At 41.4% G+C, this 27,853-nt stretch overlaps 1 protein-coding gene across 1 annotated transcript in view; it reads right to left on the bottom strand.

Annotated features, from left to right (window-relative positions):
• NEK5 (NIMA related kinase 5) overlaps positions 1-27,853 on the bottom strand; it is a 49,856-nt gene that overhangs the window by 17,392 nt on the left and 4,611 nt on the right. The window contains exons 4-17 of the mRNA XM_074960213.1: positions 26,010-26,107; positions 23,837-23,920; positions 23,661-23,731; positions 21,676-21,762; positions 20,168-20,222; positions 18,762-18,962; positions 14,535-14,613; positions 7,264-7,400; positions 4,916-5,109; positions 3,483-3,549; positions 3,018-3,137; positions 2,234-2,317; positions 2,029-2,133; positions 248-328 (exon numbers count right to left, since the gene is read on the bottom strand). Of these exons, the coding sequence (XP_074816314.1) occupies positions 248-328; positions 2,029-2,133; positions 2,234-2,317; positions 3,018-3,137; positions 3,483-3,549; positions 4,916-5,109; positions 7,264-7,400; positions 14,535-14,613; positions 18,762-18,962; positions 20,168-20,222; positions 21,676-21,762; positions 23,661-23,731; positions 23,837-23,920; positions 26,010-26,107 (1,463 nt within the window). The remainder of the gene's footprint in view (positions 1-247; positions 329-2,028; positions 2,134-2,233; positions 2,318-3,017; positions 3,138-3,482; positions 3,550-4,915; positions 5,110-7,263; positions 7,401-14,534; positions 14,614-18,761; positions 18,963-20,167; positions 20,223-21,675; positions 21,763-23,660; positions 23,732-23,836; positions 23,921-26,009; positions 26,108-27,853) is intronic.

Here is a 27,853-nt window from a genome sequence, read left to right as displayed (position 1 = left end):
ACCCATCTTGTCTCTAGAGTATCTAATGGGAGTCACTATCAAGTTGAGGGCAGGGCTGTGTTACCATGCTATTTTCCTTGGTGACCCTTTGCTCCCACAGAAATTCTTACCAGCAATTCACAGAGTAGCACTGGTGTTGACTTGTATGCAACCTGCTTTCTAGAGCTATCGTGGCATAGTGGGACCATCTGAGACAAACAGAGGAAAGCTATAAAGGAGAAGAAAATAGGGCAATGATCTCTGTTACCTTTGTTTTATGTTTCTTTTCCAGGACTCTTCTCTCTTGCCAGTTCTGTAGTCTGATATGTTTCAAGTTTTCTTCAATATCCTTGAAGAAAAAAATAAAATGCTCATAAAGTTCAAAAAGTACAATTATACATCCACTCCTCAGAACCAGAGTATGTATAGACTATGTATAAAGTGTATGGTTTATGGTGTACATTTATTAATTGCTCTTTATAAATATTCTCCTAATTGCTTCACTGCTAATTGGAATGGAACAGCAAATAACTGCCAAAGTTAGCTGATTTGGCATAAAAAAAGAGTTAGGAAATTTTTCAAAAAGTGCAAACCTCTGATTTTTCAAACTCCCATATTTAAACAATACTTTGTCAGATTACCCCAATAAACCAAACCCCTGCTCTGACACAGGACCAGTATAAGAAGTTTCAGATTCATCTAGTTCTAGTTTGAGAGGCAGTGAAAAATCAAGTTTAGAATTGTAATCTGGTTACAACCTTAACTGTGGAAAGACTAATTGCCTCCATAGTATCTTGTCTCATGATGGCACTTAAAATGTTATTTAATTATACCACTTTATTTTCCTACATCCAATGCCACAACATAGCTCTGTATTAGCTACTTGTCAAATAAACAAAAAAAATTAGCATATCTTAAGGGGTCAGGTGCGTCGCCATCTCCCTAATAAAATATCCAGACAATTTTCAGACTTTAATTAACACATGAAGCATAAGAAAACTCTCTCAAATACATGGAGGAAGTCAAGCAGGTGCTTAGCCCACAGATGCACTGTGCCATCTACTAGATGTTAGGAGAAAGGGTTTCTGCACAGTTTTAATCCTGATATCCCATAAACTGGCTGTGCCCTTGATTTAAATGGGCATTGAATCAGGTCCCAGATGCAAGTGGTTTCAATATACTCTGTTGTCTCTAGTAAAATGAAATAAACTACCTGGGGCCAAGTCACGCCTTAGAATTACATAGGACCCTAGCATCTCCCATTCCAAAATGTGCATGTCTATTTTCCACCAATTCCCCTGTTACAACTCTCTGATAACCATCCTATAAAAAGAAATAGTCAAACTCCCAAAACAGCCAAAAAATCCTCTCCCCAGCCCAAGTAACTGGGCTAGCTCACTGCTGCAGAGCTCTCTGGGGTCTGGAAACACGAGAATGGAGCCACTCTTCAGCTGCTAGTCCCCGCTCAGAACTGGGGTTGGTTTGCCAGCCCTTGGTGAGGAAGAAGTGGAGGATCTATGCTACAGGGGATCCTCTGGCCCTATGTCTCTTCCTGGCCAAGAAGTCCCAATGGAATTTGGCTCTAACTCACTCCCTGTGCAGCCTCTGCAAGTGTTGCTCCTCCACAGCAAAACTGAACCTGCTAGCTCTGCACGGAGTCATCCACACCCATGAAGATCTGCCCCTGTGAGTGGATTCCACTGCATGCCACTTTTAAAGCATGAAAAAAGGAACAGATTTCTTTAAATAAAGCAAAAGTACACCACAGTAAAAGCTGGGGAGAAACAACATTGATCTGAACAAACCAGGACCAAAAGAGAGAAAATTCTCAGGCTTAGACATAAAATAAACATAGGGAAATAAAATCTCACATGCAGTAAAAAGTGACTATCAGATGTAAGTTATTTTTCATGTGTTCCTTATTTCCTTGACTATTACTTCTCAGAGTTCTCAGAGAAATAGACTAGAGGTGTGTAGGATCACATTAACTTATTGTACTTTAGTTAGTTTGTGGTAATGTGTTCAAACTCTATTATACAATGTTGGTACCTGGACTGGTTCTTCTCTTCTTCCAGGAGCATCTTTTGGATTGGGCTGGCACCCAGCATTCCCTTGTTTCACAAGATAGGTTTTGTCTTTTATTTGCGGTTTCTCCTAAAGGATATATTTACAAAATGCTTGTTTCAGTTACTGGGTAAATTGGATATTGGCTTTAAATGAACACTTCTGGAACTGTGTAGGGGGGAGTTGTTACCTGCAGTGCTCCTGCTTTGAATCTAAGTTCTTTTACATCACTGTGGTACTGTTGCCGAATTTTTTGTAATTGTTTCAGGTATTCCTGTTAAACAGCACCAAGTTTAGAATATTGTGCATGCAGTTTCCCTTAGAAACAACACTGGTTAAGAAAAAATAATACATGGACATCCAAATTATCTGTGTAACTATATATAGTAACATTGATTCTACCTTAATATTATTTTATTGTAGTTACATTTGTTTTAACAAATCAGTTTATTATTAACTAAATACATTAGCATGTAATTGTTGTGTATCCATATGAGAAGTAAATATTATTACTGTTTTATCAATCATACAAAAGCATCATAGAATCAAGTACAGTTTATATAAAAAATATAAGTAACCTCCACTGATAACAATATATCGCGTAAGTAGCATCTCTAAATGTGGTAGTGAAGTGTGAAACTGGGAACAAAAACTAAGAGAATAATACATCTTTTGGTTTGTGCACATGGGGACTCATTCTCCTCTCACGCTGTTTTTACAACAATGTAATTCTACTGACTTCAAAGGAAGTGAGATCAAAATCAGGACTGTGCTCTTTCTTATTGTCACTCAAATCAGCTTTTTGTACCAGGACCTTACCAGGTGGTGGCAGTGCTATACAACCTACATATGAATCCACCTAATACTGTACTTGTGGACAGGAGAAAGAGTATCATTTTTCACAAATGGAAAGTATACTTGCCAATTAGTAAAATAAAATGGCTCTGGCCAACTAAGATGAACATGTCTTATACCTCTTCTTTCATTTCATTCCTTCTAGCCATATCCCTCTGATGGTCTTTGAGCTGCTCTTCCATCACTTCCTGATTCTGGATCTGGTTATGATGTGGGTCAGCAGAGGATGGTCGCAGTCCCTGTTGATATGCAAAAGATCATCTCCAGAGCAAAGGAATTTCCATTTAGAGATTTTCTCTTCTGAGTTCCCCCCCACACACACACACCGCAATCAAAAGTGGCATAAGTACGGTACATATTTCTGGAAGAAATAGTTACAATGGTATTTCGCATTAGGAAGTTTTTCTTAAAATAAAAAGTAAAACCTTGAGAAGAAAATTGCGGAGTACATCAATTAAAACATTACAGCAGAGTTCCCTATTTGTCAGCACTATATTTTGATGTGAGAAAGACACAGGTTCATTTTCTGGACTGTCACTCATTTCCACTTTAGTGATTGTATTCTATATTCAGTTTATATTTACCAACTGCTTTTCCACTTTCATCTTGTATTGCTGGGCTTCAAGCTGTCTTTGAAGATACTCTGCGGGCCTGACAGAACACAATGACATTCAACTATGGTATTTTTGTTTACAACTTTCAGCAAACTATACGAACATGGAAGCTCCCTATATATACACACACCCAGAAATGTATTTGTTTACCAGAAGTTACTTCCTGAATTCTACCTATACTGTGCTAAATGTATAAAGAATGTACCATTGAGTAACCATATATTCACTTGACCGCTGTCCCTTTCCCTCCCCACTCCATCAATTATACCAATCTTCTGAAGTTTGAGAAATAGTATATGAACATGTTATTAAAAACAATACTGGTTTGTCATACATTCACACAAGAACCAAGAGTTAAAAGTTCCATGTTCAATCCAAAATGTTTCATTTTCTGAATTGTGTGTGCCTGTAACACCCTCACTTTGTATTAGCAGGAGGTTTTCATAGAATTTCTTCTTCTTTTTTAGTTGCAAAACCATCAGCAGTCACTTGTAAGTTCCTTGGTCCTCAGTTATTTGGCATCATGCCTTCTGAATGCTACTGTCATTCAAAGAACCAAGTTCAACTTATTTTGTCCTTAACATCCTGAATTTAATCATCCTTAAACCGGGTATCCCAAATTCAGTCATCCTTAACTGAGATATCCCCAACCCTGCCTTCCTTGACCAAAACCTTATGACCCAGCCTACCTTAACTGAAGCCTCCAAAACAAGTCACTATTTAAATCTGGCATCCCTGAATCCTTAACCTGGTCTACCTTATGCAATGCTTCTTGAACCCATCCATTTGTGACTAATGGACAGGCAGCCTCAGAAATAGGAGAACGCTTCCCACTGTGGGGCCTGAATGAGGAACGCTGTGAAGTTTATAAACTTGCAGGAGAAAGGAACCTTTCTACGGAAGCTATAGTATAAGCTCTGCAGGAGGAAATCTCTCTGTGGCCTACCCTAACCCCAATCTCCAGGTGAGAGAACTGCATTGGTTCTGCTGGGTTTAGAGCCTTCTGAGCATTTGAGGTAGGGGTGGCAGGACAGAGGGGAAGAACAGCCTTTACCAATTAAAAAGCACATGTCCTGATAAGGGTAGTTTTATTTCTCCCACAATATTTGGACTGGGAGCTGCACAGAGATCTTGGACAAGTTACTACAATGAACAGTTTTAAATGTCATGAAAATACATTCAGAAGTGAATCTCTAGGTTGAATAGGGTAGATAGAAATGGGCATTTCATTTTTTCTTGTTGAATCATATGTAATACAAGAACTACATCAAAAGCTGAGCAGGAAAGGAACAACACAGAATGCGTGACTACTTCTACAGCTCAACATTGCTACATGATCAAAAAGATTGAGGAGTCAAGATATTGGTGATTCTTCAGTAATTAAATTGAGGAAAAAGGCTTACCACTCAGGTGGGGGTGGTGCAACTTGTCCTTTCTGTTTATAATATTCCTCGACCCTTTGGTTGATGTGAGAAAGGTCATCTTGTACATAAAGTCTCTTCTGCAAGTTGTCAAGTTTATCATAGTAATGACCATAATGTCCATGTACTCTGGCAGCTTCTGGCCTTTCTGCCATCTTAAATCTGGAGCGCCAATGCTGAAAATACATATAACAGGATGAAATTTCAAAGGTAATGAATGATCATTCTTAACCCAAGACATGATAAGCTGGATGCTAGATTTTATCCTCTGCACTAGTCACATTTTTAAGGCAAGTTCCATTCCCACTCCCCATTCTCAGTTAGGTGATAATACTAGCTGTCTACACTAGGACAACTTCCCCTAACCTTTTCACACCTCATCTAGAGGCTTCTTGAAGCACATTTTTCTTACTGCAGTCCTTTCCTGTCTACCCAATACTTCAACTCTCCTTATTCAGAGGCTCTCCTCATTGTTAGTCAGCCAACAGTTCTTTGTGCCTATAAACTAGATACATTAGAGCCACTGTAATACATTTTATTCACATTGCTCTGAAGCCCTGAATGAATTCCAGGGCTGGCTTATTAAGACACATTTTACTGTGAAACTTGGATATGAGACAGCTCTATCTACACCTTTAACTACATTTCAGGAGTTACCAAGGAGCAAGGTGGAACAAAAGGTTTAATTTCTAAGATATATACAATTTTGATAGAAAAAGATGCTGATAAGAAAACAACCCAGATGTAAAGATGGGAGAGGGATTTGGACAAAGAAATTGAGAAAGGGGATATATATCTTCAATTTGTATAGCTCAAAGATTTTTTTAACAAATATAAATTACTGTATAAATGGCATATGACTCCAGTTTAGATCCATCATATTTTTGCTAATAGGGAGGCTGCAGGGAAAGTGAAACATATTTGCACATGTAGTGCTTTTGTCCAGGAATTAGACAGTTTAAGGAATACATTATTAAAAAGATTAGGAAGCTGGCTTTTTGTCATGAGATTAGAGATCCCTTGACAGGCTTACTTAATGCTCTGGAAAGGAGCTACATTTTAAACAGACCAAATTATTTTCTTTTTTTATTTTTAGCAGTTAGACTTTGTATTGAACTTTATTGGAAAAATGTGGCAAGCCTTCCCCTTCTATGGAATTATGGAATGGTAAAATATGGATTGTCCTTGTAGTGGAAAAACACAAGTACGTACACAAGAGAAGTGCCAGAAAGAGGATAGGTACTGTACTTAGAAATTGGTCACTTTTTCTAGCGTACTCAGAAGAGGAGGGTTCCTCAGCTGACAAGCCAGAATATTTAGCCAGGTTGTCTGAATATTAACCTGATCCTAAATAAGTAATATAATGTATTATATAGTTACATAATATGTTAACATTATATTTAGGGCCCTACCAATTTCAGTCATAGGATTTAAAAAATTGTAAATTTCATTATTTCAGCGATTTAAATCTGAAATTTCACAGTGTTGTAATTGTAGGGGTCCTGACCCAAAAAGGAGTTGTGGGAGGATCGCAAAGGTTATTGTGTGTGTGTGGGGGGGGAGCCTCCGGTAATGCTACCTTTACTTCTGCACTGCTGCTGGCAGCAGTACTGACTTCAGAGCTTGGCAGCTGGAGAGTAGCAGCTGCTGGCCAAGAGCCCTGCTCTGAAGGCAGAGCCGTCGCCAGCAGCAGCGCAGAAGTAAGGATGGCCTGGTATGCTATTACCACCCTTACTTCTGCACTGCTGCCTGCAGAGCTGGTCCCTCAGTCAGCAGCCAACGGTCTCCGGCCACCCCGCTCTGAAGGCAGCGCAGAAGTAAGGGTGGCAATACCGCAGCCCCCCTGAAACTCACTTTGGGTCAGAATCCCCAGTTTGAGAAACACTGCTTTCCCCCATGAAATCTGTATAATATAGGGTAAAATCACACAAAAGACCAGAGTTCATGGTGGGAGACCAGATTTCTTGGTCTGTGATGCATTTTTCATGACTGTGAATTTGGTAGGGCCCTAATTATATTGTAACTTTGCCTAAATAAGAAAAACACCGTGCTCAGAATTCTGCTCTCAGTTATGCCAGTGCAAACCTGGAGCAACTTCACTATGTCAATTGAATTGCTCTGGATTTACACCAGTATAACTGAGAGCAGAATTAAGCCTTATATCCTTCAAATGGGAAAAGATTCAGTTTCATTGCCTCCATTGCCAAATACTTTGAAATGCACTCCTGCCAATAATCCAAAATAGTCTTTTAAAAAGCAGATTTCTTCCATTTCAACCTGACTACATTTCAGAAAGGAATAAAGCTCTGTAAGTCTTGTAGGCACACTACCTGGGCAATAGGTTGCTGGACTCTTGAAGGAGGTTTCCATTCATTACTATGTAATAATTCCTGTTTCTTGACAGGTGCCACCATCCTGGATCTTGGAGGATGATGGTCCTGGACTCTCACTTTTTGAAGTTTAGGAACTTATTTAACAATAAAAAAATATAATTGTAATGGTAATTATTCCTATTGTTCTTATTACATAATAATTATAAACTGTAATAAAGTGCATATGTCTAATACACACTGAACTGTCTAATACATATCCCTTTGGCCTTGTCTACACTACAAAGTTTTGTCGACAAAACAGTGAATGTGTACACTATGATGCAACTTTTGGCAGCAAAAATGCCCTGTTTTGGTGACAAAATAAAACCACCCTGACGAGAGACATAAGCCTTTTTGATCAAAATTTTTGTCGACAAAGTGCCAGTGTAAACACGACGCTTGATTTTAATCACTTTATTTGGCCTCCAGGAGGTGTCCCACAATGCAGTTTGAACTCCACTGACCCGCAGCCAGGTAAACAACCATCCGCCCCTCCCCCTTAGAAGTTCTGGGAATTTTTGAAATTCCATTTCCTGTTTGCTCGGCATGGGGAGGTCTTATCACATCTTCTCAGATGACCATGGCAGGTTATCGCAGCAAATGCTCTCTTGGACCACTACGGAGCTGCTGGATCTTATACTTAGTCTTGCCATGAGTGTAGGGGACTAGACCAGATGACCTCTCGAGGTCCCTTCCAGTCCTATGATTCTATGATCTGCACAGTATATGGGGAGAGGAGGCTGTGCAGTCCCAGCTGCGCTTGAGCCATAGGAATCTGGATACCTAAGGGCAGATTGCTCGAGGCTTGTGAGAAAAGGGCTATAATTGGGACACGCTGCAGTGCAGAGCGAAGATAAAGACACTGAGGCAGGCGTACCACAAGGCGAGGGAGGCAAACCATCACTCTGGTGCTGCATCTAAGACCTGCCAGTTCTATAAGGAGCTGGACGCTATCCTCGGTGGCGACCCCACCTCCATCGCCAAGAGCCCCATGGATACTTCGGCGGGCCTTGAGGCAGTGGAAAGAGGGCCTAACCCGGAGGATGACATTGTTGATGAAGAGGTGGAGTTAGACGACGATGCGGAGCTACCAGCAGGGTCGCCCAGTGGGCCAGGCAGCCAGGAACTGTTCATCACTCCAGAGATGTCTAGCCAGTCTTAGCAGTTGCTCTCCGGTGAGTAAGAAGCAGGAGAGGAGATGCCTGGTAAGTGGCTCTGGTTTGTGTAGCTCTGAAGTGGGTTCAGGGTACAGAAATGTACATGGCTGGCTGTGTTTCTGTGAGCTGGACATTTCCCTGTGTAGCTAATCAGTACAGGGGAACAAGGTGTTGATCCATGCCGGGATCTCACAGGAACCCTCCAGAGAGATCTCCAGGAAAGTTTCCTGGAGGTACTTGGTAATCCTCTGCCTAAGGTTCCTTGGCAGAGCTGCTTTGATCCTTCCCCCATTGTAGAAAACCTTCCCATGCCATTCAGCAATCACTTGTGCAAGGACCAAAGCGGCACACAGGCGAGCAGCATAGGGACCAGGGCGGAAGCCACAAGCATGTAGTAGATGTACGCTCATTTCCCTGCTTACCCTCAGCAGTGAGATATCTACTACAATGTGGAAAAGTGTGGGAGAATTTTAGAATGTTTTCCCTAGTTGGCTGCACCACAACCCTTGCAGAGTGAGTGCTCTTTTCCCCATGTAGAGCACCCCCCACCCAGCCAACACTCACCATGCTTTGGGTGTTCACAAAGATATGTGCTTGCCAAGGGTCAGTGAGAAAGTGATTGTTATGTTACAAAAGGTGTATTTAACTGAAATGTTTCAAATCTGTGCGTGAATTTAACAATCATGCTTCTGTGCATTGTTCCTTCTGCTTCAGCAGATGTGGCCTTCAGGAACACCCCACGCACCCCAGATGAGTGTCTCTGCCAGATAAGAAAGCATCAAAGATGGATCAAAGATGATGTGTTCTGGGAGGTACTGCAGTGCTCCAATGCAGAGAAAAGGGAATGCAAAGAGTGAAGGGAAGCCGAAAGGCAGGACAGAAAATAAAATCAGGAGTTTGTTAAGGACGCTACTGAGTGGATGATTAAAGTCATGGAGGAGCAAACGCAGATGCTGAAGTCCTTAATAATGCTGAAGACTAAGCAGATCCATGCTTGGCCTCCCCTTCATCACATTCAGAACTCTTTTTCCATGCCCCCCCAACTCAGCCCGCACGATCCTATCCACCTTCCGGGACTTCTCAGTTTCCCATTCACTCCCTTTCATAATGATAGCTGTTAGGATATAGATATTCAGGCCTGTCTGTAAAGGCCTGTACTCTAAGAATTTAGGTGTATTCTTATCACTTGGCTAGTTATAGAGGTATAAAAGAAAGAATCAAAATAACTGTCTGCCAGTGTTAGGTCCTTCTCTTACTGTGACAGTCTGAGGCCCTGTGCTTAGGCTAAGATCTTTGGCTAAGCAGCAGAGGCAGCCATAAGCTGGGAAGTCATCGGTCACATCCTCACATTCCAACCTAGTCACATTGACAGAAGGTGCTATTGGCCTGTTAGGAATACAATCCTGTCCTGATAATGCCTATCACCTCCGGAGAAAGGGAAGTGCCTAGAAGATGTAAAAGGAAACTTAATTTGATAGCATCCTGTCTGGCAAGAACTCACTTATCAATAGCTGGGATGTAAAATCCTCACTTCTGTATTGTTTTGTCATTATAATTCCCACTTTGCTATTGTTTGTCTGTATAATCTCTGTCTGGTTCTGTGATTGTTTCTGTCTGCTGTATAATTAATTTTGCTGGGTGTAAACTAATTAAGGTGGTGGGATATAATTGGTTACATAATCATATTACAATATGTTAGGATTGGTTAGTTAAATTTCAGGAAAATGATTGGTTAAGGTATAGCTAAGCCTAACTCAAGTTTTACTATATAGTCTGCAGTCAATCAGGAAGTGGGTGGGGGAAATGGGAACAGGGAATGGGGGTAAGGAAATTGGAATCATGTTTTGCTAAAGGGGGAAATGGGAACAGGGAATGAGGGTGGGGAAATTGGAATCATGTTTGGCTAAGGGCAGGAATGGGAACAGGGACACAGGTGTAGGGCTCTGTGGTGTCAGAGCTGGGAAGGGGGACACTAAGGAAGGAAACTAGAATCATGCTTGCTGGAAGTTCACCCCAATAAACATTGAATTGTTTGCACCTTTGGACTTCAGGTATTGTTGCTCTCTGTTCATGCGAGAAGGACCAGGGAAGTAAGTGGGTGAAGGAATAAGCCCCCTAACAATAGCTGGACCTACACATAGCTCTGAAAGTCTGCCCTTCCCTGGTACCTCCTTTCCCACCACACATCTGTGTGTGTGTGTGCGCGCGCACGCATGTGTTTCTTGTGAATAAAAGCAAAGTTTTTGAATGGTAACTCATCTTTATTTGTTTTTTACAAATTGAGATAGCAGGCACTACCAATACATTACACAGGCAGTTTAATCATTTGCTTACTGGAGTGTAAGGCCCCAAATGTCACCATTGCTTCCTAGGAAAACTACACGTAATGTAACATTGCAGCACCAAATCACAGAGATACACATTACTGGTTCTCATTTTCAAAGTGTTGCCTCAAAGCCTCCCTGATTCAAATTGCCCCCCTCTGGGCTCCTGTGATAGCCCTGGTATCTGACTGATCAAAATCAGCAGCCAAGCGGTCTGCCTCAACACTCCACCCCGAGCAAACTTTTCACCCTTAGCTTCACAGAAATTATGCAACATACAGCACGCAGCTATGACCATGGGAATATTATCCTCATTAACATCTAACCTGCCATAAAGGCATCATCAGTGTGCCTTTAATCTGCCAAAGGCACATTCCACAGTCATCCGGCACCTATTCAGCCTGTTTTTGAACCACTCCTTACTGCTGTCCAAGTTTCCCTTGTAAGGTTTCATGAGCTATGGCTGTAAGGGCCATGTCTCCCAAGATCACTATAGGCATTTCAACATCCCTAACTGTAATCTTCTGGTTTGGAAAGAAAGAAAGTCCCTGCTTGTAGCTTTCTATACAGGCCAGTGTTCCTGAAGATGTGTGGATCATGCACCTTCCAGGACCACCCCGTGTTGATGTCAGTGAAACGCCCACGGTGATTCACAAACTCCTGCAACACCATGGAGAAGTACCCCTTCCTATTGATTTACTCTGTCACAAGGTGGTCTGGCGCCAAAATTGGAATATGTGTGCCATCTATCATCCCTCCACAGTTAGGGAAACCCATTTCTGCAAAGCCATCCACTATTCACACACATTTCCCAGAGTTACAGTCCTTCGTAGCAGGATGCGATTAATTGCCCTGCACACTTGCATTAATTCAGCCCCAACGGTTGACTTCCTGACTCCAAATTGATTTGCGACTGACCGATAGCAGTCTGGAGTCACCAGCTTCCACATGGCAATTGCCACACACTTCTCTACCAATAGGGCAACTTTTATTCTCATGTCCTTGCGCCACAGTGCTGGGGCGAGCTCCACACACAGTTCCAGGAAGGTGGCTTTCTGCATCTGAAAATTCTGTAGCCACTGCTCTTCATCCCACACCTACATGACGATACGATCCCACCATTCAGTGCTTGTTTCCTGAGGCCAAAAGTGACGGTCCGCCCTCTACAGCTGTTCTGTGAATGCCAAAAGCAGTCTAAAGTTGCTCCTATCCATATCACACAGCATGTCAGGAAACTGAGAGTCTTCTTCAGTTAGGAACTTCACGATTAACTGCACTGCCATCCATAATGTCTTAATGACGGTTACCAAAGCATAGGAAAGCAGTGCAGGATCCATCCCTTCTCACAAAGTTGCCTGGGTTCACAGCAAAGAAGGGCCATTGAAAAATGCCGCGAAAGAAAGCCAGAAGCCCATGGAATGCTGGGACAGAAAGCAATGTATCATGGGACATTGAGCCCGGTCCCAAGATGTGACCCAATCCACTCGACCTTCCCACAACACCTAGTGACAGAAGGTGTCGAGCTGGACTGTGGGATAGATACCCACAGTGCATTGCTCACACTGTCAATGATAGTGCCCCAATTGCGGACACGCTCTGCCGATGGAGCAAGTGTGAACATGACATACTAATTTCTATTATGCCAATTTTTGAGCATCAACATCACTTTTGTCGACAAAACTTTGTAGTGTAGACAAGGCCTTTATATTCCACCTTAATAATAATAATAATACTGTACACCTAACCTCATGCCTTACATCCAAAGAGTCCAAAACTTTTTGAAAGCATTAATTAATTAAGATTCAGAACACTCTTGTGAGGTAGGTATTCTTTCACACATTTTACAGATAAGTAAACTGAAGCACAGAGAGATTTGTCCAAGGTTACACAGGGATTCAGTACTAGACTCAAGAATAGAATGTAGTAGTTTTGAGGTCCAGGGCCAGATTTCAATGCAGTTAGCCCCCTAACCTGCTTAGGCACTTCTGTAAATCCCACTAGGTGCCTAGCTGCACCTGTAGGACCCAAAATACGTTTGTAAATCTGGCCCTCAGTCATGTCCTCTAACCATCAGACAAAACTTCAACATAGTTCTTCAGAACTATAAGAAAAAAGAGCTGCAAAATGAGGAATTCAATTTATATATGCCCCAGGTAAATGAGGACTGTAAGCCACTCCAATTTGAGTCCCACAGTCAGTGCCACTGCAAAGACCTCAACACTAATGAAGAGAGGTGGTGCCCTTGTGAGAAGTAAGTAAACTGTTAGTATAGTCCTAAGTTTCTCCTGAGTACGGACTGTCAGCTGCAAAGAGTATCATGACTGGGGGATTCATTGCAGCTAGGACCCAAGCTTATGGATAAAATTTTCAAAAGTGCTTCTGTGACTTAGGAGCCAAGTCCCTTTTTCCAAAAATAATTTAGGCACCAAGGAGCATCAATCTAATTGAAAGTCAGTGATACGTATGCTCCTCAGTGCCTAAGTCTCATTGGAACATGGGACTTGGCTCCTAAGTCACTCTGAAACATCTGAAAATGTTACCCACAATTCCTAGAAGTTAAAAAACAAATAAAAAAGAAACCAACCATATCTATGTCTGAAAATTTGTTTTAACTCACTTCTGTTCTTTCATAAGTAACATTGTGGAGTATCTGTGATATACTGAAGAACACAGAACACAGATCAGGCATATATACCTGACTTACCAGTGGGTGTCAATTACAAATCCAACATTGTTGTCTTTCATATTTTGATCTAATTTATGTTATTTTGCAAAATGCTGTTAGCTGACAAAATAATACAATGTACCTGTCATGTTACTATTGAGATGACTATGACTTTCAGCTCTGAATTAAATTGTATTTGTGCCACAAGTACAAACGAGATTATTATTATTTATTTTTACAGTACACAAAAGTGTGCTCAGTGCTTTGCACAATACATAGCAACACAATGACCCTGCCCAGATAGCCTTAAAATCTAACGACAGATGCAATGGATGAGTTGAGGAAGAACAAGGACTACAGCAAAAAGAGTATGTGTTCAGTTAGTTTAGGCATGTGCACTAAATAGTCCAAACGTATGTTTGGTTTTTTTAAATAATTATTATATTTGACTTTTCTTGTGGGTGGTGAGAAAGGAGTGCTCCTTAAAGGGCATTTGTTCATATGACAAAATCATTGTGTAACGTAAAACAAATAGTGGTCTGTGCCCCAGAAAAGTGCAGCACTGCAATAGCATGTGTTTTGCAGGATAGGACTGTGGTACCTTGGAAGAGCCAAGAAAGGACACCTGTTCCAACAGTGGCCTTGAACTATAGGTAGCTGCAAGTGATAGCAGTCCCTCAGTTTTGTAAATTATATTAAGTTTAACCACCAAAGTTATTTTAAACCACTGGTTCAGCACATCCCCATGGCAGCTTCCACCAGCTGAGCTTCTATCGTGACCTGGATTTCAGTGGAAGTTGCCTTTCGCTGGTGGAATACCTGGGTAGGGCAGTGGTATAAACAATGCTTGTTCTCCCTCCAGAGTGGAGTGCCTCTGCTGGTGAAGTTCTCAGCCCCTATATTAGCGATGCTAAATCAAACCCTTGATGTGCAAGTCATATTAAAAACTGCTGAAAAAGGTAAGTCCATCCAGTAATTATCATGCTTCTTCACTTCTGGATAGTATTAAGATTAGTTTAGAACTAACGTTAATTAATAATAAGTATGTATTTTATTATTATTCTGTCATAAAACAAGACTTACCCTGCACCAACTTGGCTGCAGGCTGTGCTGATGGTCTTTTTTTATGTATAACAGTGTGGCTGAATTCTTCCTGTATTACCTATAAGCAAAAAGTATCTGTTACAATGGTCTGTGCTGCATCTTGTTTAATAGATTCATAGATTTCAAGGCCAGAAGGTTCTATTTGTGATCATCTAGTCTGATATTCTGTATAACATAGGCCACAGAACTCCCCCAAAATAACTCCTTGAGCAGTGGTTCTCAAGCGGGGGGCCACAAGCAGGTTTCGGGGGGGCCACCAAGCAAGGCCAGCATTAGACTCACTGGGGCCCAGCGCAGAAAGCCAAAGCCCCAGTGCATGGGGCTGAAGCTCTGGGCCCTGAGCCCCAGGCAGTTGCCCTGCTTGCTACCCCCTAATGCCAGTCCTGGCTTTTATATGCAGAAAACCAGTTGTGGCACAGGTGGGCCATGGAGTTTTTATAGCATGGTCGCTGGGGAGGGGGGGGCGGGGGGCGGGGCTCAGCAAGAAAATGTTTGAAAACTCCTGTCCTAGAGCATATCTTTTAGAAAAACAATCAATCAGTTTAAAAGTTGTCAGTGATGGAGAATCCACCATGACCCTGTGTAAGTTGTTCCAATGGTTAATTACTCTGCTGTTAACAAATTACACCTTATTTCCCATCAGAATTTGTCTCGCTTCAACATCCAGCCACTGAATTGTGCTATACCTTTCTCTGCTAGATTGAAGAACCCATTATTAAATATTTGTTTCCCATGTAGGTACTTATAGACTGTAATCAAGTCAACCCTTGACCTTTCTCTTTGTTAAGCAAAACAGACAGACTCATGGAGCTGTATCACTATCAGGTTTTCTAGTCCTTTGATCATTCTCATGGCTCTTCTCTGAACCCTCTCCAATTTATCAACATCCTTCTTGAACTGTGGGCACCAGAACTGGACACAGTATTCCATTAGAGGTTGCACAGTGCCAAATACAGAGGTAAAACAACCCCTCTGCTGCTATTCAAGATTCCCATATACATCCAACGATGGCCTTAGACCTTTTGGCCACAACATTGCACTGGGAGCTCAGTATTCAGCTGATTATCCACCACAACCCCCAAATCTTTTTCCAGGTCATTGTTTCCCATGATAGAGTTGTGACAGTGCCCCCCATAAGGCTTTATGGAAATATGCATATGAATATATGTGACATAACTGGAATATATTATATGCTACATATGCCATGTAACATATCTATGTAAAGGTTATGATCTACTGAATCTATTAATCCTATTTGTATGCATGTATCATTTTTGTATTCGAAGTTATGAATACTGGTTGTGTACTGGCTTGATTTCTACATAACCTTAGTAGAGCATTTGGTCAGTTCCTCGAGAAAGGAATTCACAAAGTTAAGTGCCCAATCAAGAAGCACTTAAGGAACAATGCATCTTGGAATGCTCCAATCCACATAAGAAGTCTTCCTGGAGACATTCAAGATGCCATGTGGGCAATGGCTTCTGTCTATAAAAACTGTGATTCATGCATGGACATGTGACTTGCCCAGGTGACTCCAGAACTCCATCCTGGAGCTAGACTTTGCATAGGAGAGAGGAGGGGGTCTCCACCCACAAGAGAAAGTCTATTTAAGCCCGTCAGAGACCCCTCCATCTTGTCTTCAGCTGGCTAAGGAGATAGCCTCTCCACCCCCAAGGATGCCTGAAAGAAACTGGAACAAAGGACAGTAACTACAGGGGGTGTGAGTGCTTGCTGGACCCAGACTAGAAGGAGGCTAGTCTGTAAAAGAGAGTTTATTGGAACTGGTGAGGTTTTTATCTGTATTCAGTTTGATTAGACAGACTGGCCATCGCTAGGCAAGGGTCATGGGTTCCAAAACTCTGTGAATTGAGAGAGGCTGGGGACAAGTATTAATACTTGGTGGCATGGACCCCTTGGTGAGGGCCTTACATGCTAATTGCACTTCCTCCTCTCTCCACTGTGGAATATCAGAGCTAATTTTGATTCCATTAGGAGTCTAGTTACAGGCTGCTGAGCTCACTTTGGGCTAATGGTGCACCAGCACTGAGCTCCCCTACTACAAGCTGAATTCACCAAAGAGCTGAACTGACTAAGAGCTGAAATCACTGAGTGTTGTGTTAAGTAGTGGGGGAGCCTGAAGATATATTGTGGAGAAGTTTGCGGGACGGCTGGAGTGCCTTGTAGACAGGCTGGTGGAGCAGTTCATAGGACAGCGGGAGCTGCTGGTGGGACGCGGAGCAGTTCGTGGGATGGCGGGAGCTGCTTGTGGGCCGCAGAGCAGAGCGGAGCTGAGCAAAGCAGTTCTTGGGTTGGCTGGTGGAGCGGAGCAAAGGCCTATGGAGCTGTGGGGCGGTCAGCTTCAGATCATAAAAGATGCCTTATATGATCTGAAGCTGACCGCCCCACAGCTCCATAGGTCTTTGCTCCGCTCCGCTCCACCAGCCACCCCACGAACTGCTTTGCTCAGCTCCGCTCCACGGCCCACAAGCAGCTCCCGCCGTCCCACGAACTGCTCCACCAGCCAGTCCACGAACTGCTCCGCGTCCCACCAGCAGCTCCCGCCGTCCTATGAACTGCTCCACCAGCCTGTCCACAAGGCACTCCAGCCGTCCCGCAAACTTCTCCACAATATATCTTCAGGCTCCCCCACTACTTAACACAACGCTCAGTGATTTCAGCTCTTAGTCAGTTCAGCTCTTTGGTGAATTCAGCTTGTAGTAGGGGAGCCTCAGTGCTGGTGCACCATTAGCCCAAAGTGAGCTCAGCAGCCTGTAACTAGACTCCTAATGAAATCAAAATTAGCTCTGATATTCCACAGTGGAGAGAGGAGGAAGTGCAATTAGCATGTAAGGCCCTCACCAAGGGGCCTATGCCACCAAGTATTAATACTTGTCCCCAACCTCTCTCAATTCACAGAGTTTTGGAACCCATGACCCTTGCCTAGCGAGTGCTACTTTGTTGATGGTGAGTCCCTCCATCATAACAAAAGGCCAAGTACAGTTCCAAGCACAGTTCCCATAATCAGGTAATAACAATTTATTCTTCCTGCCCCAATAACAGAGACACTGGGGATCCCACAGCAGCCAAAGTGACCATTTGGGCAGCTATGGCCTCACTCTAGGCGGGGTGGGTGTGCCTATGCAAATGAGCTCGGCCCCTGAAGTTCATTTCCACAACTTGCCACACCTCACCACCAGATGTCAGGGTGGAGCTCATCCTGACACTGCTTACATCTATTTAATAAAATCACCTTTTACTTATTAATTAACCCAGAGTATGTATTAATACTTGGAGGGGCGGCAAATAGCTGTGCATCTCTCTCTTTCAGTGTTATAGAGGGCGAACAACTTATGAGTTTACCCTGTATAACCTTTATACAGGGTAAAACAGATTTATTTGGGGTTTGGACCCCATTGGGAGTTGGGCACCTGAGTGTTAAAGACAGGCACACTTCTGTAAGCTGCTTTCAGTTAAGCCTACAGCTGTTAGCGGACGTGGTTCAGACCTGGGTCTGGGTTTGCAGCAGGCTAGCGGGTCTGGCTCAAACCAGGCAGGGCACTGAAGTCCTAAGCTGACTGGGCAGGAAAGCAGGGGCACAAGTAGTCTTGGCACATCAGGTGGCAGCTCCCAAGGGGGTTTCTGTGATCCAGCCCGTCACAAGAGTTTCCCATGGTGTAAGTACAGGCTATTTCTTTGTTCCTAGATGTATACATTTACATTTAGCGATATTAAAATTCATACTGTGTGTTTGCATCCTGCTTACCAGCGATCTAGATTGCTCTGCATCAGTGATCTGTCATCTGCTTTTTTTTTTTTAACCACCACCCCCAATTTTTGTGTCATCTGCAAACTTTATCAGTGATGATTTTGTGTTCTCTTCCAAGTCATTAATAAAAATGTTTAATAGCATAGGGCCAAGAACCAAACCCTACAGGACTCACTCCACTCCGCTGAGCCTCCCCCTTCCCCGACCATGCTGATGATTCCCCATTTACAATTACATTTTGAAACCGATCAGTTAGCTAGTTTTTAATCCATTTAATGTGTAGTTTTTTAATCAAGATGTCATGAGGTACCAAGTCAAATGCCTTGCAGAAGTCTAAGCATATTATGTCAATACTATTACCTTTATCAACCAAACTTGTAGACTAATAAAAAAAAGGATAAGGATGAGTCAGAGTGCAGGCAGCAGCACAAGAAACTCACCTCAGGGGGCAAGTAGTTGGTGATGCGCTTCTCCAAGAAGGGCTTCTTTAATACGGAATTGATAGATGGTCGATCTCTTGGAGATATTTTAAACAGTTGGGAAATTAAAATCCTCAGGTCATAGGAATACTTTGGAGACACTGGGATAAAATGTCCTCTGCAGATCTTCAGCACCAGCTGGTGTAAACTGCTGCCTTCAAACTGAACAATAAAATATATCAATCAATAATTACTGCCACTTGATATAGGAGGTAATGACTGCACACTGCCATTTAAAATCACTAAGCAAGATCACAGCAGCAAGGAAGGAGGGTACCTGGCACTTTTGTACCATTCCCATGCCAGCCTTTCTGCCCCCTCCATCAATACTGCTGTGTGTGACATCTCCATGATTTTACAGGCAGAGTGGGAGCTTAGCTTCTGCTGCTTCCACAAAGCTGGTCCTTTCCAGTCACTCTGATCAGCCTCTGTTCTGCTCTCTATTCCACACAAAGCTCAGGAGTGGAGCACCAATCAAAGGAATGCTCCTTGTTGTAATATTTTGTGTCTAGTTTCTTCTGGCATTAAAATGCTTCCATATCAAATCAATGTTTCCAAGGACTGTGCATACATTTGGATTTCAAAATCTGCAATAAATTAGATCAATATTTTCAAACTTGGGCACTAAAGTTAAGCACCTAAAGCCATATTTAAGCACCTAAGTTTGAAGTTTGGCTTTAGTTCTTCCTTTAGTATATCTTCATACATAAATTCCCATTGCAGTTTCCTTTGGACAAGATATTCTTCATTTCCTGTCACTTACACAGTGTCGCTGTACAGTGTTAAACAGTAGCCATGTTCCATTCCAAAGACAGATGCATTTTAATGGTGGTTGATTCTTATACATAAAAATTAGTAAACTGCCTTGGGATCCTCTAGGATAAATGGCACAAAATGACTTCTTCCACTGTCTCCCACTTTGCCATTTAATTCTAATTAGCTGAGGTGCCACTGCCTTCCTAAAGGCAAGGGATTTGTCACTGGTCCACATTGGATTTTCTGAAGCTTCCACCTCCCAGTTCCCAGCTCCAGGGCAGCTCTCACCTAAAAAGGAATGATTCAGAAGTATATCTGGCCTAAGTGTGTTGGAGGTGATCACACTTAGAATAAAAATAGTAGCGCTATGTGGAAGAATACAGTGTGTGTCTGTGTGTACACTTCACTTTGTTTCAATATGCCGAAAAGAGACTTCATGTGAGAAATTAAAGTGAAAGAATTGAGGAGAACATTCTAATTCCAACTCCATTAAATTGCAAATGTTTCCTTCCAATAGCTGTCTTTGAAATACTCTCATTACAACAATTTTCTGCCCTGTTCAATCTTTTTTTGAAATACTGTGATATTAGTCAGATTGTGAATATACTTACCGGGTGCTTTAAAGTGCACAGCTCATAGAGAACACAGCCAAGAGACCAAATATCTCTGTGGATGAAAGCCATTCAAATGTCAGGAGAATGCATCTAACATTTTCGTAAGTATAATACAATCCCCTCACCTCAGCATTTAAACTACTTGAAGATACTTCACCAAAAGTTAATATTAATGTAATTTGTAGAGAAATTTGTGCCCAAACTAACCTGCAATTAATTTTTCTGCTTTCTGAAGTATATAACAAGGTGCCTTTTTAAAAAAAAAATAATATTTATACACCATGCACAATGATGGTGCAGTATAAATAACAATTACAATCCTACTATTACTTTATTACCTTCAAGTGTCCTGACCAAGAGTAGAACTGATGGGCTGGTGTCAACAGTTTGCACTTGTAGTAGTGTAAAATAGTTTTTGAAGAAGAATATTACTTTGGAGATGCAATAAAGATGTTCAGCATTCACTGCAGTGGTTCTTTTTGCCTATCACGTTTGCCTGCCTGACAGTGTAAATATAAACAACTGCCTCTTCATTTTCAGTGCTACTCGTAGCTATAGTACAGATCCGTTCACTGGATACAGACTGAGCTGAATGAGCTGGTCAGGTTTAGAATCTATGGAGAGCTAGGTGTATCTGGGAATGGAGATCCACACAGAGGCGGTTGTAGGGCTGATCTGTGGCCACACAGCTCTATCCCCAGAGGTGGAGCCTATTACTCTATATATTTTTCTATATCACATCCATCATTGTAGTAACTGACTACCTTAGACTTTCCCCTCTTATTGTCATAGATGGCAGCCCTGTCACCAAGGTACGATGCTTGCAGCAGGGATGTTCCTGCACAGGGAAGGGGTAGGCTCTCTCTGTCTGATTGACAGCCAAGGAGACTGCAAGGGAGATGAGCAGTCTGAGGAACCCCCTGAGAGCTTTGAAATGGAGGTATCCATCTGGAATCAAGTCTCTTCTGGTCTGAAGTCAAGCTTCCCACACAGAATAGGGGTACGTAGCCCCCCACAACCCTCAGCACCTAATGTTTTGGTGGCTCACAGTGAGTCTCTACAAGTCTCAGGCATATCTGCCTCCTCTGCAGGGAACTCTATAAGAGTTACTGAAAACAGGGGCTTTCACTGTCCAGAACTGTCAATCTAGCACCATTCTTTGAAGAATATTTTTAACAATCAATACTCAATCTATCAACTTTTTGCAGACTCAAGAACTAAAAGGAGCCACACATCTATGTCAGCTACGGCACATTAGACACACAGTGGGATAAAATCACAAAGAGGAAACAAAGGAAAGAATTTAATTTCAACCTGACAGTATTACAAATATGAGTAAAAAGATTAAAATATAAGTAGTTGCAAACATGTTTATAAAAATAAAAATGCAGTTGTAATGTTAAGTCATGAGATTATCAAAGCAAATAACTTTCTGTTTTCAAGCATGCATGTTTCATCATATGGTTGGAGAAAGCATCCAAGCAAATATATATTTAGATACATACGTTTTATTGTTATATGGTCGATTCTCACAGATCTCAGGCGATAGATAGTAGGGTGTCCCTACACAGGTACGAGCAAGCTCCATAGTACTAATGAAAGATAGAAAACAAAAGAAACGTAAGTGATAAAGAGTTTATTCTAAAAGTGGGGGAAAGGGCTTGTATGTAACTAGGAAATGAACACACAGAGGCTATCATTTCTGCTCAAAAGTATATGAATGCCAGTTTAGTACAGTACATTAATTTATACACTGCAGGGACAAAATTAAAACACTCTCCAGCTCTCTGTTAAAAAGGTTGTGTAATTCTATAGTGGAGAATGCTTGTGTTCCAATACAAAGCTCAGAAATTCTCTCTCTCCTCACCCCATACCAGTGTTCCTGGAGAAAAGGTTATCACTAAGGCTAAGATTTTGTCATGAATATTTTTAGTAAAAGTCACGGACAGGTCACAAGCAATAAAGAAAAATGCACAGAAGCCTGTGAACTGTCTCTGACTTTTACTAAAAATATCCATGATAAAAGGGGAAGTGTCTAGGCAGCTGCGGGGTGGCTGGAAGCTCTGGGGTCCTCACCATCTCTGAGGGCACAGAGCTGCAGGGTCCCCCTGCCCCACCGCAGGTGTCAGGGAGCTGCGGGGTACCTCCTGCCTCTGGCAGCTGGGAGTTGCAGGGTACCTCTACCGCACATGGCAGCTTGGGGACTCAGTGCCTCAGGCAGCAGGCGTACCTCACAGCTCCTTGCCGCTCCAGGAGGTGGCGGGACCCTGCAGCTCCCAGCTGCTGGGGCTGAAGTCACAGAGGTCTTTGGAAGTCACGGATTCTGTGGCTCCTGTGACCGCCATTAAAAAATCATACCTTTAGTTATCATTAATACAGTATTTTAAAAGCATTCAACTGTGCAGCAAGATTTTATGACGCACCAGGTGGTTTTGCAATATATCCATTAAACCACGAAACAACGTTGTCCTAGATGTGAGTATCCCACCCAAACCAGGACTGAAAGGAAGGAGTGCTGTCCCGGGGTTTGCACGTCCTATTTTCTGCTTTGTTACTGACTTGCTGTGTAACCTGTGTGGCCAAATCACCGTACATCTAAATTTTCAAGAGTGGACACTAATTTTGGGGTGCCTTTGTTTTGGTTTGTCAAACTTGAGACACTGACAGCCTCATTTTTAGAAGTGCTGAGCACCCACAACTCCCACTGAAAGGTTAGTGCCTAGCCTCTCTGTGGCTCTGATTACCCATTTGTAAAATAGAGATGAAAATGCTTCTGAGCATCTGGGAGGTTGTGATGCTTAAGTCATTCATATTTGTATAGTAAACTTGTTTGATGAATGGTGTTATTGAGCTAGTAAATGTTTTTCTTGTAATTCTTCTATTCCATGAAGAGTATTAAAATATTGTAGAAAAAGTCTGTACTGATACAAAACATGGGGTTCACCTGCCATCTATTTTAGGTATTTATGTGGCTCCCATTACTGTAGTATCTCAACACCTCACAATCTTTTATGTAGTTATCCTCACAACACCTCTATGAGGTAGGGAAGTACTATTATCCCCATTTTACAGCTGGGAGACTGAGGCACAGAGATGCAAAGCAATTTGTCCACAGTCACAAAGGAAGTCTGCAGTGGAACAGTGACTTGAACCCAGATCTTCTGAGTTGTAAACTAGTGCCTTAGCCACTGGACCATCCTTCCACCACATAGCCCATATACTCTTCTGGTTTAGCTTCTTGTAAATACCTCTTAAAGAAAATAAAATATGTATCATTCTGGATACATTCTGTGCAGTCTTAGGGCCTTTTCCGGCTCCCATTCAAGTCTATAGCAAAAATTGATTTCCACAGGGCAGTATCAGACCCTTAGTCCCCTAGACTTTATTAGACACAACACACTTTGAATCTGCACCTGATCTTTAGGAACAGTTACATTTTTCAGGGCTGGCATTAGGTACAGGACACAGATTGTACAAAAAAGATGCTTACTTGTTCAACATTCTTGCTATGCCAAAGTCCCCAAGCTTTGCTACCATTCCATTATTGCTAAGGAAAATGTTCTGCAAATAAAGAAGAAACTGCCTTGATGAAACATGGAAGAATTTCCTCTGTATGCATTTTTGTGACTGGGTAAAATAAAGAACTGTAACTTCCAAGTTTACTACCTGTGCCTTTATGTCTCTGTGTAAAACCTTCCTGTCATGAATATGCTTCAGTCCTAAGGAAATCTGCACAAACCAAGCCAGAATCTATAGTGAAAGACAAAAGGTACAAGACTCTGTAAATCTGCACCGCTGTAATTTCCAATGGAATGTCTTACTGAAAAACATAAAACAAAAATAGAAGAAAAACCTAAAATACACACTGCATATGCACAAAAAAAGAGGGGAAAATAAACAAAGCTGTTAATATCAACTTTAGTGACTGGACTCATTTAATCAATTTTCCAATGTTAATTATTATCAGAAAATAATATGCAGACAAATACACAATCCTACAGTCCTTATTCCAACAAACCCTCCAGTAACTGCACTGGGAGTTCTGCTTGAGTAAGGAATGTGAAATCAAGCCCAAGGCTGCCTTTTACTTAGGAAGGAGTGAGTTCAAATCTTAGTTCAGATCACATCTGAAAAGGAGTTATATGGTCTCATCCTAATCCTCAGTGTTGGAAACCATTAAACCACCATACAATTTTGATAACATTTATGGTCCCTTGTCAAGAAAGGCCCAGGAACAGAAAAATACAGATTGCCAGTTAGAAATGTGGGTAAATGGCAGCGTTGTATAAGGAAGCTTGCATAGTAACTTCTCATACTATCTCTGTCATAAGCCACAGCTATTATATCCTTACGTTGGTCCTGATTCAGAAAAGCACTTGAGTTCATACTTAATATTAAATACATGGTTAAGTACTTTCCTGGATCAAGACCTTTGGGAAGCAGTTAAAACATATACTTAAGTCTATCCCTATTCAGGAAAGCACTTAAACACATGCTTAACTTTACAACACATGCATACAGCCCATTGACTTCATGATTTCATTCAGGAAATCAACATTATTCAGGAAGCACTTAAGCACCTACTTAGATGTGCTTAATTGTGATTCCTTGATTTGGAGCCTTTCATGAGCACTAAATTCATATATACATTTGAAAATATATAAGCATATTATGGGAACTAAATATAATTGGGTAGCTTGCTTTGCTTCTTTAGTTTGGGGATTGTTTTGTTTTTGTCTTCCTCTGTTTTTTTGTGTCTGCTCTTCCTTTGTTTGTCTTCTGATGTCACATTTCCTGTTAGTTTCGCTCTGTATTTTGTTATTCTCTCTTGTTGTCAGCATTCTTTTTTATTGTTGGTTCCCTATTTTGCATTTTTCTTATTTGTGATTTTGTCCTCTTATATCAATTTCATTCTCTCCCTTGCGTTCGTCTGCTTCCAATAACTGAATGAGCCAGACAGTCCTAAACCCTCAATTAACTCCCAACTGATTGCCACACCATTGACTCCGTCTTTCTCTACCACTTAAATGGAAAAAAGAAAAGTGAAGAGATTTCTTTTTCTATTTAAATGTTAGATTGAGAGTAGACTGCGAGTCACATTTTAAGGATAGCCTTAACTGGGTTTCTTTTTGGGCATGTGCAGTTTTACAACCAGTTATTTTCACTAGCAATTTAGGTGACTAGATATCTAAATTCTTGCTTGCACCTGCAAAATGGAAATCAATGTCTGAAAAACTAGCCCTGAGTTCTGTACTCTGAAGTGCAATGCATAATAGAAAAGTATGCTTCAGCTAGTTGAAGGGAGGTCAAAAAGTAGCATGAATGAGAATGAGAGGGGAAAAGTGAAGGGTGGGAAACAGTTGTGATTCCATTCCATCCACTAAATAAAAATTATATATATATATATATATATATATACACACACACACACACACTTCTGAGCTAATATATACTGGAATAGGTTCAAAAGGCTGGCTTAACAATTCTGAATCCTATTACTGAACATCATGGGTGAAATCCTGATCCTCACTGCAATCAGTGGGAGTTTTGCCATTGACTTCAATGGGGCCAGTATCACCCCATCTAGGTAACATGGTTGGGTCTATAAGACACAGCGTTGATCTACACTACTCCTCACCCTCCATCTCAAATGTCATTTCTAAGGAGAGATCTTTTCTCTAGCTCTTAACTGAAAAATCACTAAATTCTCACACAAATCATAAGGGCTTAGCTATATGTCTCTTGTGACTGTAAAGACAAGAAACTGCATCACATATTAGATAGTCCTAAATGTGCATATTAGAATATAAATCCTTTCGTCCAAAAATAACTCCTTTACCTGGTCCTCATCAAACAGCACTCCATGTTGCATATTGATCCGTCTCATTAGATCACCTCCATCACAATATTCCATCACAATATATAGCTTATTCTTTTCTGCAAGAAAAGAAAGAGGTTTTTCTACCTACTTCATTGATATTAGTGGATACAGCAATTAATTATTTTGGTTACAGCTGCTGTGTTTGGGTTTTTTGTTTGTTTCTTTCTTTCTTTCTTTTTTTAAAGCTTTTGATCCTCTATCTCTACTTCTTGCCCCCAAGGATTTCTGGTAAGATGGATGCTTTTCATGATCAATGGGGAAAAACTGATTATAGCAAATGACACATAAAAGAGATGGAGATTTGCTAAAGTAAAGCTTTACAGCTCAATCCATGTTCAGGATTATCCCCATGTTCTTAAATGTTCATTCCTACTCACCCCTCATTGTGACAAAGTGAATTTATTTCCACCAGTAATTGTGGCCAGTACATATTCAACCAAGTCTCCCCCATCATAGCATGTGCAATATCCTAGAGCCCATAAATGAAGTTATGCTGGCTTCCAAGTTTTGTGTGGATCCAGCAACAGACTTCAGATGTTATTCAATGTTATCCAAAAGATTTTGCATAATATTTAGTTTCTTATGTGTGAGATCTATTCCATGGGTCACAGATTCTTCCAGCTTCTTAGCAGAGCTTCCCCAAGAGGAGGAACGTGTCCTTGAGAAACAAGCTGCTCCATCTTTGGGCCCAGGTTGCCATAGCCCAAAACATCCTCTTTAGAGGGATTCTGCTTCCCCATGTTTATTCCTGAGGGGATATTTTAATAGTGCAGTAGACAGAACAATCACTAAAAATAGTTCTCAGAAGCCAAAATGCAAGTTGGTAGTTGAGAGCATGTAAGACAGATTTGCTGGCTGAACTCAAGAATACATGTGCCCCTTTATCAAATAAGTACATTGGCCACAGTTTGTTGTACTATGCGACAAAAGAAAATCTCCAAGCTCTCAAAAATTCAAGTACAAGTTAGAGTTGAAACATAAGCTGCAGGCTGCACTAAAAACTGTTGGGTTTTGTAATGTAGGCCTACAGCTCCTTCTTCAACAGACCACAGACTTCATGGACATCATTGCAAACATCACTAACTCATCAGGATATCCACAAAACAGGGAATTTAAGATGGTAAAGTCCCCACCAGCCAAAGTTTTCCTTTTGTTCGGTTATTTTTTCAGGCCTGTGCTTTGCCAACTTGGACACAAGTCCTCTGTGAGCTTATCAATTAATTATAAAAGACTAGCATTATCATCTTGGCACTTTAGGTATGAATTTCTTTTCATAAATTACCATAACAAACTTGTTATTTTCCCAAATATGTACCTGTGTTTGTCCTGTGACTTAGTGAATATCTACTCAGTTCACTGCCACAGCCTATTCATTTGTAACAAAGCTCCATCTATAAATCACAAATTTAATGAGAAAAGGAAATATCTCATGACAAACTTAGTTATCAATTTGAGCACAGTACTCCAGGACCAATCCCACATTTCTGGTTCCTCAACAAAACCTTAGTATGAAGAGGAGAATACCATCTGTGACATAGGTGCACCTGTAATTGGGAAACTATGTAGCAATTCCCCCTACCTTTATCCCCCCAGATATGTCAGTCTGCAAAATTCAACCATCATAATGAATATCAAGAAGATCTCCCATCATCATATGTATCAAACAGAGAAATGACAATGCTTGGTCTTTTAGACAGCACAGTAGAACAGACACAAGTTAAAAAGAAAACAAAACACAAAAGAGAGGTAAATAAGCAAGGATTTAAAAAAAAAAACACCCCTTGAGAGGCACATAGAGACAA

The sequence above is a fragment of the Natator depressus genome, chromosome 1 (assembly GCF_965152275.1).
Source record: "Natator depressus isolate rNatDep1 chromosome 1, rNatDep2.hap1, whole genome shotgun sequence".
NCBI lineage: Eukaryota > Metazoa > Chordata > Testudines > Cheloniidae > Natator > Natator depressus.
The sequence above is the reverse complement of the archived record's forward strand: the minus strand, read 5'-3'. Positions and strand labels throughout refer to the sequence as shown.